At 38.3% G+C, this 16,456-nt stretch overlaps 2 protein-coding genes across 2 annotated transcripts; both read left to right on the top strand.

The window, feature by feature from the left end:
- Nucleotides 1,589-2,942, top strand: LOC18774641 (secoisolariciresinol dehydrogenase). The gene is made up of 2 exons (XM_007207043.2): nt 1,589-1,730; nt 2,069-2,942. The coding sequence occupies exons 1-2, from the start codon at nt 1,687-1,689 to the stop codon at nt 2,841-2,843; spliced, it is 819 nt and encodes a 272-aa protein (XP_007207105.2). The 5' UTR covers nt 1,589-1,686; the 3' UTR covers nt 2,844-2,942.
- LOC18774019 (secoisolariciresinol dehydrogenase) lies at nt 9,083-10,922 on the top strand. The gene is made up of 2 exons (XM_007206308.2): nt 9,083-9,219; nt 9,890-10,922. Exons 1-2 carry the CDS (start codon nt 9,176-9,178, stop codon nt 10,662-10,664), a joined length of 819 nt encoding a protein of 272 aa, XP_007206370.2. The 5' UTR covers nt 9,083-9,175; the 3' UTR covers nt 10,665-10,922.

A 16,456-nucleotide genomic window follows, 5' to 3' on the forward strand; every position in this document is an offset into this window, starting at 1 on the left:
TATATTAATGTATTTTTTTAAGATTTTTTTTTATTGAGAGGGACGATAACATACTAAATTTACACACTACAATGATACTATGACTCAGACTTAGAACTTTTCATGGAGAGTAATTACAACAAATCCCTACATTAATGGGTCTAGGAGCGGAGGCTTGTTAAGGCCTGAAGGGCCCTGGATCCTCCCAAAATTTTGACACAATTTAATATTTGATCTTCGCTTTCTATTGGTTTAGGAAGCATATATAATAATTATTGCTTGTGGCCCCTTCAAAATAAAGAAAAGATGTGTTTCTCTTTACAAGTAAAAGATTGAGTGATTTTCTTCACAAAATAGAAAGACTAAGTGATTTTAGGACCCACAATATATTAATAAAAAATAAAAACATCCAATCAAATAAAGTTTCAAAAAATCTCCTTTATCAAATAGGAAGTAAAGTTTTACCCAAATAAAAAGGATTGGGATTTTAATTTTTGTTCCCATATGAAGCAACATGAACTTAGTTTGAATCAGCCGTACACAACAAAATAAAATAATTAAATATGGTTGTTTGCTCTCCAACCTCCTGCTTCAAATTTTTTAATTCCAGATTAGATAACTTTACATAGTCATAGTTTTTTCCTTTGTTTATTTATTTTTTATGAGAATATATTTGTATATGTTTATATGAGTGAAAATTGAAGTTTTCATTGTTATAGTTATATGTTTCGTATCTTATATGTTCTATGCATAGAATATGAATTTTTTATTTATGAATCAAGTCCTTAATAAATTTTGTAATTGATTTGTAGATGAAGAAACAACCTAGAAGACGAATTTCTCACGGACTCTTTGATTATGTACATCGAAAGGGAAATTGCAGAAAAGTTTAGCATTGATTCAATCATAGATGGTTTTCAAGATATGAAAGAACGACGAGTGTTATTTTGAAACCTAATTGAATGAACAATTGTTTTCTGCCTTTTATTTTTCCAAACATTGTTAAGATTGAAAAATTGAAATTTTTTAATGTCTTGTTTGGTTTATATGTTGTCCCACACCACCGCCCCAACACATTGTTTGGTCATACGTCCATATTAAAACATGTAAATTCATAATATCACGAGTGTTGTGTTCATGTCCCACCAAAAGTTTGTTGTAATTGTATTGAATATAATTGAGTTTAGTCAAGGCCGATCCTAAGATTTTGAGGGTCCTGTGCGAAACTTAAACTGAAGACCTCACATAATCTAATATGAAAATACTATATAAAAAAATGCCATAACTTAATGTCATAAAACAATTTTTTTATAACTAAAATTCATCATCAATTAGCATGTAATACCAATTACAAATCAAATTCATACATTTTTTAGTGTTTTCATTTGATAAAGTTAAATATTAGTATGTTCGGTAAAAAAATAAAAAAAAAAAGAGTTAAGACCCTGTGTGATGGGGCCACTTGCAGCATGCCAGGACCGGCCCTAAGTTTAGTCAATTATGGTGTGAGTAATAGTTGGTAAGCACAAATAATTGTTCTAAATATAAACACGTTGCACAAAATTCACGTGTTTTTTGAAGTGCACTTATAAATACAGCTACAAGTCTACAACAAAGTTTCACTGCGAAGTTCAAAGAGAGGTTAGAACGACTTCGGTGGTCTCCAGCAGCAAGTGAATATTATTATTATAGAGGTTTAAAAGATTGATGAGCATGGGAAGTTTCTCATTACTTGCTGCTGCTGCAAGAAGGTTTGTGTTCTTTTGCTTTCTAGGATGGGCACGTAGTTGCCGTGACTATCATGACTATCTGCAAGTTCTAAATTTCTATTTGAATTCTTATTATGTTTAAAATAATAATAATAATAGGATTTAATTGATTTCAATCATTAGTAAGGCAATTTTGATTTTTAATGAATGTCAGATGGAAAATTTCAAAGCAATGGGATGGGACGATATATAAATATATGTTAGGTGCAAATAGAATTAATAGATCGGTTTATTTTCCCTCAGAATGTCAATACACTAAAATGACATTGTTATTTATTTGTGTTTTTGGTGAAACTAAACACTTTGCGTTAATATTGAAGGCTTGAAGGTAAAGTGGCCCTAATCACTGGTGGAGCGAGCGGCATAGGAGAGTCCACTGCAAGACTCTTCTCAAAACATGGAGCTAGAGTTGTGATTGCAGATGTGCAAGACGGCTTGGCTGAATCTGTTTGCAGAGATCTAAGCTCTTCGTCCATCTCATTTGTCCATTGCGATGTAACGAAAGAAGAAGATGTGGAAAACGCTGTCAAAACAGCCACAAGAAAATATGGAAAGCTTGACATCATGTTCAACAATGCAGGCACAGGTGGCGTAGCAAAACCTAACATCCTTGACAATGACAAGGCAGAATTTGAGCAAGTGATTAGGGTAAATCTGATTGGTGCGTTTTTGGGGATCAAACATGCAGCTCGCGTTATGATCCCAGCTGGCCAAGGGAGCATAATTAACACTGCTAGTGTGTGTTCCACCATCGGGGGCGGCTCATCACATGCATACACAAGTTCAAAGCATGGTATAGTAGGGTTGATGAGAAATACAGCAGTGGAGCTCGGACAACACGGTATTCGTGTGAATTGTGTGTCGCCGTATATAGTTGCCACACCGTTGGCAAAGAACTTCTTTAAGCTTGATGATAATGGAGTTCATGGTGCTTATTCCAACCTTAAAGGTGGGGTTCTCAAGGTAGAAGACATTGCTGAAGCTGCTCTTTACTTGGGTAGTGATGAGTCTAAGTATGTTAGTGGGCATAATCTTTTGGTCGATGGAGGCTTCACCATTGTAAACCCAAGGTTTTGCATGTTTGAACAATCTTGAGAAAATGTTCAATCTAATAAGATGGCAAAAGAAATAAAGGAATGCCTAAACGTTTATGTTGTTTTGTTCCAACGAAAGAATTTCGTACTCTTGCTCTGATCTTGGATGTACTTTCTTTGAGAATCCTCTTCTTATGGCTCTAAATAATGCAGTGGTGTCGATTTAGTGGGTGTCTCCAGGACAAGAGCCATTTGTACTAGCCCAATGGATTGTTTGTCTCTTCTGCTTAGTTTTCTGCTTGGACTTTGAGCCTCTGTTGTCTAAAACAACATTAGCCAAACTCAAAGAGGCCTATTATTCATTGAACTCACATATAATCCAATCCAAATAACCAAACACTCAATTAAACATGGATATCTACAGAGGAGGTGCCCATCATATTTCTTTTCAAACATCGATTTTTGGGTTCAAGTGATGTACCATAGTTGCAAGATTGAACATATGAGGAAAGAATATATATTTTTGTTTATTTTTAAATTGGAGAAAGATTATAGACCATGTGGTGGGAAGATAGGTGTTTACGAAGGTTTTGGGGGAAAAGAAAAGCTTGCTGAGACATTGAAAAGGAAAAAGAGAGACTAATGACTATCTGGACGATAACTCAATTGGGTTATTTTTCTCTTTCTTAATTGTCCCTGATGTCATTGGACTAGATTCAGGGAAATTATTGCGGTAGAGAGGGGTTATAGAAAATTTATTTTCTAGAGTGATTTTCCTCATATCGTTTCAGGCTTAGCTTTTTAGTTGGCTCAGCCCAATTGTTAAGTTTTTATTCATGTATGCCATATTGTTATTGGAATGTTTCCCTTTACATACTGTACGTGTTCTTTATACTCGTTTTTCCTATTAATATAAAAAATAATTTTTTATCAAATTGTGAGGAAATTGAGCTTTGTGATGTGTCAACTTTAAGTTTCTTGAATTAAATATGGAAAAATTAAGGTGGAGAAGATTCAAGCAGAGAATTCGAATCCCATGAGAAAAATCCTCAAACTTCAATCGGTTTCTTGCAATATTTTACTATGTTGGTGCTTTGATCGTTGAAATTTGTTTTCGTTGTTTTTTCCAATGGGCTACTAGAAAATCTGGAAAGGAACCAAGTTATCATGCCTCAAACAAGGATGACTAGTACTATATATATCTATCAACAGAGAGAAACTCTCATGCAACGGTATACTCTACTTTTTACTATTCCCGACCAATAACATAATGAAACGTGAGATAATTTTTTCATGTGTCATTATATTGTTGGCCAGGAATAGCGAAACAGTGCTATTCCCGTTACAAGAAATTTTTTTCTTATCAAGGATATGATCGCTGCCTTGGAAAGAGAACCTCATATGTCGAAGTTTATGTTGATATATCGGTTTCATGAGAGAATCCAATCCTAGATACCACTGTGGAATAATCTTGAAGTAAAAAGAAAGAAAAAAAAGATTCAGTTAGATTCCATTCATCATTGGCCTTAGAATGTTCTTGCGAAAATGATAAAAAAGAGAAAATGGCAGAGTCGAGGATAATGAAACTTCCCTTGTACCACACGACAACCGGTCAATGCCAGATTCTCCTCCTAGTTATTAGCTTTCTTGTAGTACAAGGATTCAATATGAGTACTAGTGGTGGACGCATGTTGGGACAAGAGGGGTCACACCCCTTGGGATGCCTGAAATCTGGCGGTGGACTCCACCGACGACCTCTTGTGTGCAAGGTGCTTGATGAAAGTCCCCTGTGGGCTTGCCTTGCGCTGCTCTATAAACTTCTACTAGACGCATCTGCTCTGCTCTGGCAGCACCACGACTTGAATTTTTTTTGGGTTGCAGAGGCAGTGAAGAAGATGATGTTGGTGATTTGCCCTAGCTTATGCCTCATTTTAGTTGAAACTCACCGTTTCACTAGTTGTAGGCTTTTTTAAAAAGTCTGGGCCATGTATGAGTCTGGCCCAAATATTTATTAATAACTTGTAGTTCTTTTTAAAAAGTCTGGCCCAAATATTTATTAATAAAACCCTTTAAACTTTTTAGTCTATACCCAGTGATATATTTAACTAATATATTAGTACAATAATAATTTATAAAAATTAATAAATATATGATTTTAATTTTCGTATACGTGTCGTATTCATATCCTAATTTTTGGAGAATTGAATATATGTACTATCTTTATGCATTTTAGTGCTATTTTTTTCATAAAAAAAAAATCGACACTTTTATACTTTGACCTCTTGAATCGAGAATCCTGGATCCACCGCCACTGCTGAGTACATAATCTTCTCCTACCATAAGTTAGACTTTATGCACTCATATAAATATGTACTTTGTACAATTGAATAATACAAGGAAATGCAATTTCTATACAGATGCATCATATTAGTTGTACTTTGCGCAGCGTCTCTTACGTACCATTTCTTGTGATATTCATGTTTGTCACAAAACATAGCAGCTTCCTTCGGTGGCACTAATACTAAAGCCAGGAGAAATGGATGAAATAGTCATTATCTGATATTATCATGGTAATATCTAAAGTAAATAATCAATTGATTTCGTGTCATGCATTAGCATTTTTACTCTCCATTTCATGAATCATGATATTATGACACAGGCCCAGTGTCCCACATATTTTTCAAAGAAAATGTGATTTGTTCGTTGGCTGTATATATGTTTGGTATTGTACTTAGATTCAATTTTATAAATTCAAAAACAGATTTTAAGTTTAAAGTCATAAAAATCTGTTTAATAGGTCTATTTTAAAAACTCAAAAACAACCCCATTATTAAAAAAAGATATTTTATAGTTCTCTCTCTCTCTCACTTTTTTTTTTTTTTTTTCGTTGTTAATTTCATCAATTTGGGAATTTAGGATTTCTGATTTTCTGATTTTAATTTCAATTTTTTTAGATCTTAAAAATAGTTTGGAGTTCAATACTAAACAAGTTTTTAAAACTTAAAATCACTATTTAAAAACTCATTTTTTAAAAAAGAATTATAATTTTTAAATTTACTAAACGAAAAAGGCTTCAACTTTTATTTTTTTTTTTGGTTACAAGGAGGGCCTAAGCCCGACAAAAACACAAAGGAGAACTACACTGGGACAAGCCTCGCAGTGGTTCCCCTAGAAGAGTCCATTGATCTTGGTTTTATTGGTGCTCAGTTTACTTGGTGCAGGAAAAATGAGAATGGTGTCCTCACTTGGGAAAGATTGGATCGCGGTCTGTCCAACATTAACTGGAGACATCAATTTCCCGAGGCCTTTGTCAGACACCTCCCTAGAGTCAAGTCTGACCATTGCCCCTTACTCATTAGCCTCCAGTCTGCTCACCTCCCCTGTGCTACTGCCAAACCTTTCAGGTTCCAAGCCATGTGGCTCCTGCACCCTACCTTTCGCAACTTTGTGGTTGATAAATGGGCTAACTTTACTGGAAGTATCCTCCAAAAAACTCAAGCCCTTTCATATGCTCTCACTACTTGGAATATGGAAGTGTTTGGGAGTTTATTTCGAAACAAGAAGAAGCTGCTGGCTAGAATTGGCGGGATTCAAAAAGCCCTCTGCAGAAGACACTCCCCTTTTCTGGCTGATTTGGAAAAAGAGCTCACCAATGAATACCAAGCCTTGCTTGACCAAGAAGAACTTTTTTGGTTACAGAAGTCAATGAACACTTGGCTTAAAGAAGGGGACCGTAATACCAAGTTTTTCCACCTGTCTACCATTATTCGCAGAAGAAGGAACAAGCTGGAGGGCCTCACTAATGCTCAAGGTACGTGGACTAACGATAAAAATGAAATGGAGTCTATCATTGTCAACTACTTCAAGAACCTCTTTGCTGCCCAAACGATGAGATACTCTAATGCTGATCTCCCCCAGCTTTTTCCTAGCTTGGAGAACTCTGAGTTGGCCACCCTCAATTGTGACGTTAATCCTCAAATCATTAAGGATTTTTTGTTCAGTATTGGCAGTCTTAAAGCTCCAGGCCCGGATGGATACCCTGCTAAGTTCTACCATGATTTTTGGGATCTTTGTCAGGGAACTTTTGTTGAGTTAGTTGCTGGTTGTTTCTGCTCTGCAAGCATCCTGGATGATCTAAATGACACGCTGATTACCCTTGTTCCTAAAGTGGCTAGTCCTAGCTCTGTTGCCCAGTTAAGGCCTATCAGCCTTTGCAATACGTTGTACAAAGTGGTGTCTAAGATCATTGTTCAGAAGCTCAGGCCTCTCATGCAAAAGATTGTCAGTCCTGCGCAAGCTAGCTTCATCCCTGGCAGGCAGATTGTTGACAACATTATCGTTGCCCAAGAGGTCCTTCATAAATTCAGAAATTCTAAAGGCAAGAAGGGGTTCATCGCTTGGAAAATTGACCTCTCCAAAGCCTATGACAGGATTAACTGGGATTTCATCTATGATGTGCTATGGGAAATTGGGATTAGAGGCAAACTCCTGGTTCTTATCATGCAGTGCATCAAGTCGGTCAGATACCAAGCCATTCTCAATGGTGAGCTTACTGGAAGGTTCTCTCCGAATGCTGGGATCAAACAAGGTGACCCCCTCTCCCCTTACATTTTTGTCCTATGCATGGAAAAACTTTCCCATATTATCATTGAACATATCTCCTCTGGAACCTGGAAACCTGTTAAGGTTGCTAGAAATGGCCCTGCTATATCCCACCTTTTCTTTGCGGATGACCTCATTTTATTCGGGGAAGCCTCTATCCACCAAGCTAAGCTTATGAAGCATTGCTTGGACCTCTTTTGTGGTGCCTCGGGTCAGCAAGTTAGCTTTGAGAAATCTAGAATCTGCTGTTCCCCTAATACTGAAACTGGAATTGCTGCTTGTATAGCCAATATGTGCGGGTCTCCCCTCACGGATTGCCTTGGGAATTATCTTGGTGTTCCCTTGATCCAATCTAGAATTACCAAGGATACTTACTTTGGGATTGTTGACAAAGTGCAGCGCAGATTAGCCTCCTGGAAGAGCCACACTTTATCTATGGCAGGGAGACTCTCTTACTTGCAAGCTGTCACCTCTGCTATTCCAATCTATACGATGCAATCGGTTGAGCTTCCTATATCTACTTGTAACCAGCTTGATAAGATTAACAGGGATTTCTTGTGGGGTTATACCGGTGACCAAACTAAAATCCACCTTGTCAACTGGGACACTGTTTGCCATCCTAAGAGCTGTGGTGGGCTAGGTCTAAAAAAGACCCATTTTATGAACCAGGCCCTTCTTGCCAAGACTGGTTGGAAACTTATTCAAAAAAAGCAGGGTCTTTGGTCCCAAGTTCTCAATGGCAAGTACCTAAAAGACCAAAGTTTGCTTGCTGCGCCTAATCTTAAATTCCTAAATTGCTCTAGTACTTGGCGAGGTATTCTTTTTGGGACTCAACTCGCCTCCAAAGGTCTTAAATAGAGAGTTGAGAATGGTGACAATATCTTGTTTTGGAAGAATAATTGGGCTGACTGTGGTCCTCTGGAGAACTTCACCACAGTCCCCCTTACTGCTGATATGCTGGATTGGGCTGGCTGTGGTCCTCTGGAGAACTTCACCATTCTCATTTTCAACTTTTATTTTTACAAAGACTTTCAAAATCAATGGACTGGCCTGTGTAGGGTATTACAATTGTGTTACTTTTTGTTTTGTTGTCGGTGAGCTATAGCTTCGTCAATTGGGATATCATAGCATCAATTGCTTTATATAAAGCTCTTTTCTATAGAGAAGTCCCAGATAAACATGCTAGAACGTGGCAGACATGTATCCACTTGTTTCTTGTTTCATGCTGCAGGCTTTGCAGATCAAAATTGTATGGATATATATTTACATCAATCACATTATATGAAGACCACCAATACTTTTTCCTGTGCCAAAGCATGCGTACCCTGTTCTAATCGTACCATCACTTCCATGTAGCTGCTGGTATGAAAGAGAAGAAGACAATACAATCTAATAGATGCTCATTCTACCCCCAAAATAATAGTAATAACAATAATTTGTAACACCACTCGTAATGTTGTTGTTAAATTATGTTATCGGCTCATATTAACGTGGAAATTCGTAATATTACGGTTGCGGTGTTAATATTACACCAAAAATTTCTCGTAATCATATAGAATATAATTGAGTTGAGTCACTTACAGACTACAGTGCGAGTAGTAGTCTTTTTGTGGGTAGCAGAAATAATTATACTGAATATAAACATGATACGCATGTCACAAGTGGACTTATAAATATAGCTACAAGTCTACTACTAGTTACACTCGGAAGTCCAAAGAAGAGCTTAGAAAAGCTTTGGTGACGGTCTCCACCAGCAAGTGCATTTTGTTGTTATACTGGTTTGAAAATTTGATGACTATGGGAAATTTCTCATTACTCGCTGCTGCTGCAAGAAGGTATTATAATTTATATGCATCTATTTACTTTAATTTTTTTTTTTTTTTCCCTCTTCACACCTCCTAAATCTTGTTATTTTCATTTTAAGCTCTGGTGACTATCGTGGCTGTGTGCCAGCCCTAAGTTGCCTTTTGAATTCTAATTATGTTTTAAAAATAATAATAAAACGAGGATGCAATGTAAGATGGAAATAGAACTACTTTATTTCAATTGGTCTTTGACTCCGGCCGAAGAAAAAAAAAAAAAAAAAAAGAGAGGGAGGGGGCCTTTTGAGTAATTAGTTATTTTCCAGCATAAAACAACACTCAGAATGCTAGTTAGGGCCGCCGCGGTTGTTGGTGTACTTTTTATATTGATTTTTTGTGACTGGAGATCCTCTTTAAGGTTGAATTATAGATATCGTTTTCACTTGCCAAAAAATATCCTTAATTTGTTTTTTTTTTCTTTTTCTCTCTCTATAGTTTCATTATAACTTTTATATTAAAGGACCATTTTATATAAATTTTTATTTCATGAGAAAATTTATCTGGAGTTAGCGAATAAGTCCATGTAATACTAAATCCAACTTCCTTACGCTGATGAGTGGAACATAAGACTTTCACCATATGAAAGTGATGCCATTGTTATTTATGTTTTTACTGAAACTAACACTCTGCGTCAATATTGAAGGCTTGAAGGTAAAGTGGCACTAATCACTGGTGGGGCGAGCGGCATAGGAGAGTCCACTGCAAGACTCTTCTCAAAACATGGAGCTAAAGTTGTGATTGCAGATGTGCAAGATAACTTGGCTGAATCTATTTGTAGAGACCTAAGTTCTTCGTCTACTTCATTCGTCCATTGCGACGTAACAAAAGAAGAAGATGTCGAAAATGCTGTTAAAACAGCCACAAGCAAATATGGAAAGCTAGACATCATGTTCAACAATGCAGGCATAGCTGGTATAGCAAAAACCAACATCCTTGACAATGACAAGGCAGAATTTGAGCAAGTGATTGGGGTAAATTTGGTTGGTGTGTTTTTGGGGATCAAACATGCAGCTCGTGTTATGATCCCAGCTGGCCAAGGAAGCATAATTAACACTGCCAGTGCTTGTTCCACCATTGGGGGGTGCGCATCACATGCCTACACGAGTTCAAAGCATGGAGTACTAGGGCTGATGAGAAATACGGCCATAGAGCTTGGACAACACGGTATTCGGGTAAATTGTGTGTCGCCATATATAGTTGCCACACCGTTGGCGAAGGACTTCTTTAAGCTTGATGATGATGGAGTTCATGGTGTTTATTCCAACCTTAAAGGTGGGGTTCTTAAGGCAGAAGATATTGCTGAAGCTGCTCTTTACTTGGGAAGTGATGAGTCAAAGTATGTTAGTGGACATAATCTTTTGGTAGATGGAGGCTTCACTATTGTGAACGCAAGGTTTTGCATATTTGAACAAGCTTGAGAAAAATGTTCAATGTAATAAGTTGGCGAAAATAAATAACGGAATGCCTAAACACAAATGTTGTTTAGTTCCAACTGAAGAATTTCAAACTCTTGCTTGGGTTCACTTTCTTTGAGAATCCTCTTCTTAATGTGGTAGATGATTTCTTGAATTTCTCTAGTACAATGGATTGTTTGTCTCTTTTGCTTAGTTTTCTGCTTGGGCTTTGAGCCTTTGTTGTGAAAGAGTTAAATAAAATAACATTGAATTCATTTTCAAGTTCCAATAAATAGCTACAGCGAAAATGTTGGCGTGACTTGTGGATATTGACTTACTTTCCTTACACACCAAGAATTCCTATTATAATTGTAATTGATTTACTTTAATTTCTGATTTCCTACTGCAAATAGATTTAGGAATTTATTATTTACTTGCCTATTTAGGTTTCGTTGTATTATAAATATGACCTCCTACAAGGAGAAGAATACACAGAAAATTCCCACAAACAAATATTCTCTCATAATTTTCATATTTTAGCATGGTATCAGAGCCAGGTTCGATCTAGGGACCTGTGCTTGTGTTCTTCTTGAAATTTAAGTGTTCTTCTCCCCCCTTGAGAGGGGGGAGGGGGAGTGAAAGGGATATATTTATTGACCTATCCCAATTACCTTGACATATTTCCATGAAGATGTTGCTTATTTCTTGACTCCGACGACCCCTTCTCTTCAAGGGGAGAGGAGGATTGAAGAGAAGTTGTGTATGAGTGAATTAGCTAAAGTTTATATGGAAGAATTTATTGTTGCCATTGTCTCTACTGCCGTGCTCATGGGGTTTCGGTGTTCTGCCTTACCTATTGCCGTGCTCACAGGGTTTCTGTGTTCTGCCTTACCAATTGTTGTGCTCACACAGTTTCTGTGTTCTGCCTTACCTACTGCCGTGCTCACAGGGTTTCTGTGTTCTGCCTTATCTACAGCCGTGCTCACAGGATTTCTGTGTTTTGCTATGTGCCCTATTTTTTAGGGTTTGCTCTTGTGTTTCCGCTGTGAACTTTGTTTTAGTTTGTCACTTGTTTCACTCGTGGTTGAGTAAAAGATCTTCTCTACAATTGTTACTTCTCAAGTATGGTGTTCTGTGACTCGCTTGTCAAGTTGAGCGTGCGAAATATCTTTGCCCAACTTGAGGGGAAGTGTTGGCGAGTCCTTATTTAGTTAGAATTTTGGTTCCTTATTTCATTAGAATTTTGGTTACTTACCAATTATATTTTGTCCTATTGTAATAGAGATTATTTTATTTAGTGTTATGGGGGTTGATGATTTTTTCAACCCTCATGGAGGTAGCACCACCGACTCATTCTCTCATTCTCCACCAACCATCGTTGAGTTGAGTGCCCAGATGGCTCCGCTCCTACAGATGCAGACTTTGACCCCGAACTAAGCCAATTAGAAATTCACCCATCAGAGTTATAGCTATAAGGATCGGTTTCTAGGAGAAGAGTCTTTAGTACCTTTGCACAACCAATCTGTCCAGCACTATGTCAGACTCAGGTTAGTGTTAAACATGTTATATCTTTCAAGAACTAACATGTGGTATCAGAGCTTAAGTTATATCATGTTTTACCTAACAAATCTCGTGCAGGAAAATCAAAGGAAATAAACTGACAGTTTTTAAGTTATAAAGTATGAACATGATAACAATATAAAGTATGAACTTTATCATGTTCATGACAGGTTTTTACAGATCATCGCTTACAGTGTTTGTGTGGTGATTGAGTAAGCCAAAGCAACTCAATCACTACATGATCATTGTATTCAAAGGTCATGATCAAAATTTTTGCATCATGATGCAGAACATATCAAAATGGCTTTCTGTCCAAAGATGTAAGCAGTTTGATATGTTTTCATCATGGTGGATTGACATAGAACATGGATGGATATGGATTAGTGAAAGATTTTCTTCTGTCTAAAGATGTGGAAGATCTTTTTCTCAGGAAGTTCATATCTATTCGTTTTTCAGTGTCAAAAAGCATGCTCAATTTACTATCCAAAGATGTGGTTAAGTGTGTTTGATTAAAATCCTGGGGAAAGTTGTTTATATAAAGTGCTTATCTTGTTTTAAAACATGTACAGTCAATCATAACTCGATTCGAACTCTCACTGGCTCAAATTATAAGAAATGGAGAGAAGATGTGGAAATTGTCTTGGAATTGCTGACTCTAGTTTCAAAATCCCGCCGCCGCTATGAGGGTTGATGATTTTTTCAACCCTCATGGAGGTAGCACCACCGACTCCTTCTCTCATTCTCAACCAACCATCGTTGAGTTGAGTGCCCAGATGGCTCTGCCCCTACAGATGCAGACTTTGACCCCGAACCCGATCCAGAATCAGGATCCTCTTTTGACGACCCCGACCCCGACCCCGACTATGACGACGACGACCCCGACCCCGACTCCGAAGACGACCCCGACCCGCACTCCGATGATGACCCCAACCCCGAATTTGTCTATGATTCAGACCCCGATCCAGAATCAAGATCCTCTTTTGACGACCTCGACCCCGACCCCGACTATGACGACGACGACCCTGACCCCGACTCCGAAGACGACCCCGACCCCCACTCCGATGATGACCCCAACCTTGAATTTGTCTATGATTCAGACCCCGATCCCGATTTACATTAATTCACTCTGATGTCTGGGGACCTTCGCCTATCACTGCTCCTTCTGGTGTTCGATGGTTTGTCACATTCATCGATGATTGTACACGGATGACATGGCTTTATTTGCTGAAGAATAAAAACGAAGTGTTTTCCCGTTTTCAGTCCTTCCACAAACAGATGAAAACTCAGTTTAATGCTCAAATCCAGATTCTTCGCTCAGACAATGGTGGAGAATTTGTCAATCATGACTTTCAGACATACTTTCAACAACATGGAATTATCCATGAGACGACTTGTCCTCAGACACCGCAACAAAATGGTGTTGCTGAACGAAAGAATCGACATCTTCTTGAAACCGCCCGAGCACTTCTGATTGGCGCTCATGTTCCTCGCCATCACTGGGATGATGCTATTGTCACTGCAGTTTACCTGATCAACCGCATGCCTTCTGGTGTCTTGACCTTTAAAACTCCTTTATAGGTGCTTGCCCAACACAGACCTCTGCCCTCTGTTTTGGTACTCACACCCCGAATCTTTGGATGTGTGGCTTTCATTCATCTCCACAAAAATCAACGTAGCAAACTTGATCCCTGTGCGCTTCGTTGTGTTTTTGTGGGTTATGCCACTCATCAGAAAGGTTACCGCTGTTATCACCCTTCTACCCAACGAACCTATGTCACTTTGGATGTGACTTTTCTGGAATCTGAGCTGTTCTTCCATGACCCATCATCCAATTCTGCGCTTCAGGGGGAGATACGAAGTGAAGAACAGAATTGGAGCAACTTGGAAAACAAAGAAATTCTCCTATGTACAGAAATGATTGATCATCCCGAGTCTGGAGCACGAGATTACTCTCTGTTGAAAAGTGACCAATCGCCCATTCATAGCGATCAATTGCCTGACCCACCTGATCCATACGAAGATATTTCTGATCCGAGTCCCACACCTACAGACAATACAGAACAACAAGATGAAGACCCCCTTTCTAACTCAACAGTACCAACAGACCAATCTCCTGAGAATATCCTTGAGGTAACTACTCCTACTAGACTTGTGCATTTAAATGATAAAACTATTGGATATCAATTACCTTTCAGGCAAAATCGTGGGAAGCCACCAAACCGTTATTCACCGGATATTGGCAAGACATCCAAGTATCCAATTGCAAATCATGTATCCACTGAGAAGCTGTCTGAACCACTCAAGGCTTTTGTGCATCAGTTGTCTGCTATCCATATTCCAACCAAGGTCTCTGAAGCATTGAAAGATCCTAAGTGGGTCCAAGCTATAAAAGAGGAGATGAAAGCTCTTGAGAAAAATCAGACTTGGACATTGGAGACTATACCACGAGGAAAAAAGACTATCGGATGTAGATGGGTGTTTAATTACTATAAAACACAATGCAGATGGATCTATCGAGCGATACAAGGCAAGACTTGTGGCAAAAGGGTACACACAGACCTATGGTATAGACTATGAAGAAACTTTTGCACCAGTTGCAAAGTTAAACACCGTCAGAGTTTTATTGTCCCTTGCAGCTAATTTGGATTGGCCACTACACCAGTTTGATGTAAAGAATGCTTTTCTACATGGCGAACTCACGGAGGAGGTGTACATGGACATTCCTCCTGGATATAATACTACTCAGACTGGAACAGTTTGCAGGTTACGAAAAGCATTGTATGGATTGAAACAGTCACCACGTGCATGGTTTGGACGGTTCACCATGGCAATGAAGAACAATGGTTTCAAACAGTGCAACTCAGATCATACTCTGTTCTTGAAACATCAAAAATGGAAGGTAACAGCATTAATAATCTATGTTGATGATATGATTATTACTGGGAATGATAAACAGGAAATATCACAGCTACAAGACTATCTGGCTACGGAGTTTGAGATGAAGGATCTAGGTGGACTCAAGTATTTCTTGGAAATTGAGGTGGCTCGATCGCAGCAAGGCATATTTCTCTCTCAAAGGAAATATGTCTTAGACTTGTTGACAGACACAGTAATGCTGGATTGTAAACCTACGGACACTCCTATTGTTCAGAATCATCATCTTGGAGAATATTCGGATCAAGTTCCAACTAACAAAGAAAGATACCAAAGGTTAGTGGGAAGATTGATCTATTTCTCACATACTCGACCAGACATTGCTTATGCGGTGAGCGTTGTCAGTCAATTTATGCACTCTCCAAGTGAAGACCACATGAATGCAGTTCTTCGGATACTTAGATATTTGAAGTCTGCACCTGAAAAAGGACTTATGTTCTCAAAGCATGGTCATCTAAATATTGATGGTTATTTAGATGCAGATTGGGCAGGTAATGTAACAGATAGAAAATCCACATCGGGTTACTTCACATTCGTGGGAGGTAATTTGGTGACATGGAGGAGCAAGAAACAGAATGTAGTAGCTTTATCCAGTGCAGAAGCCGAGTTCAGAGGCATGACTAAAGGGATTTGTGAACTTCTTTGGTTGAGAAAGTTGCTTATTGAACTCGGGTATAAACCTACATCCACAATGAATCTCTTTTGTGACAACAAGGCTGCTATAGCCATTGCACAGAATCCGGTTCAGCATGATCGTACTAAACATGTTGAGGTGGATCGACACTTCATCAAACAGAAGCTTGAGGCTAAAGTGTTTCAGTTTCCTTTTGTGAAATCCGAGGATCAATTGGCGGATATTTTGACAAAGGCGATTTCCAGTAAAGCATTCCACAATTCACTGGATCAGTTGGGCATTGGCGACATCTATGCACCAACGTGAGGGGGAGTGTTGGCGTGACTTGTGGATATTGACTTACTTTCCTTACACACCAAGAATTCCTATTATAATTGTAATTGATTTACTTTAATTCCTGATTTCCTACTGTAAATAGATTTAGGAATTTATTATTTACTTGCCTATTTAGGTTTTGTTGTATTATAAATATGACCTCTTACAAGGAGAAGAATACACAGAAAATTCCCACAAACAAATATTCTCTCATAATTTTCATATTTTAGCATTGTATCAGAGCCAGGTTCGATCTAGGGACCTGTGCTTGTGTTCTTCTTGAAATTTAAATTTCATTGGGGGTTCGATCGTGGGTGCCATAAGGGGAGGGGCAATCCACCACCGCTGTGGTGGGAACCCATTGGCTAAAAAA

The sequence above is a fragment of the Prunus persica genome, chromosome G6, assembly GCF_000346465.2.
Source record: "Prunus persica cultivar Lovell chromosome G6, Prunus_persica_NCBIv2, whole genome shotgun sequence".
In the NCBI taxonomy this organism is placed as follows: Eukaryota; Viridiplantae; Streptophyta; class Magnoliopsida; order Rosales; family Rosaceae; genus Prunus; species Prunus persica.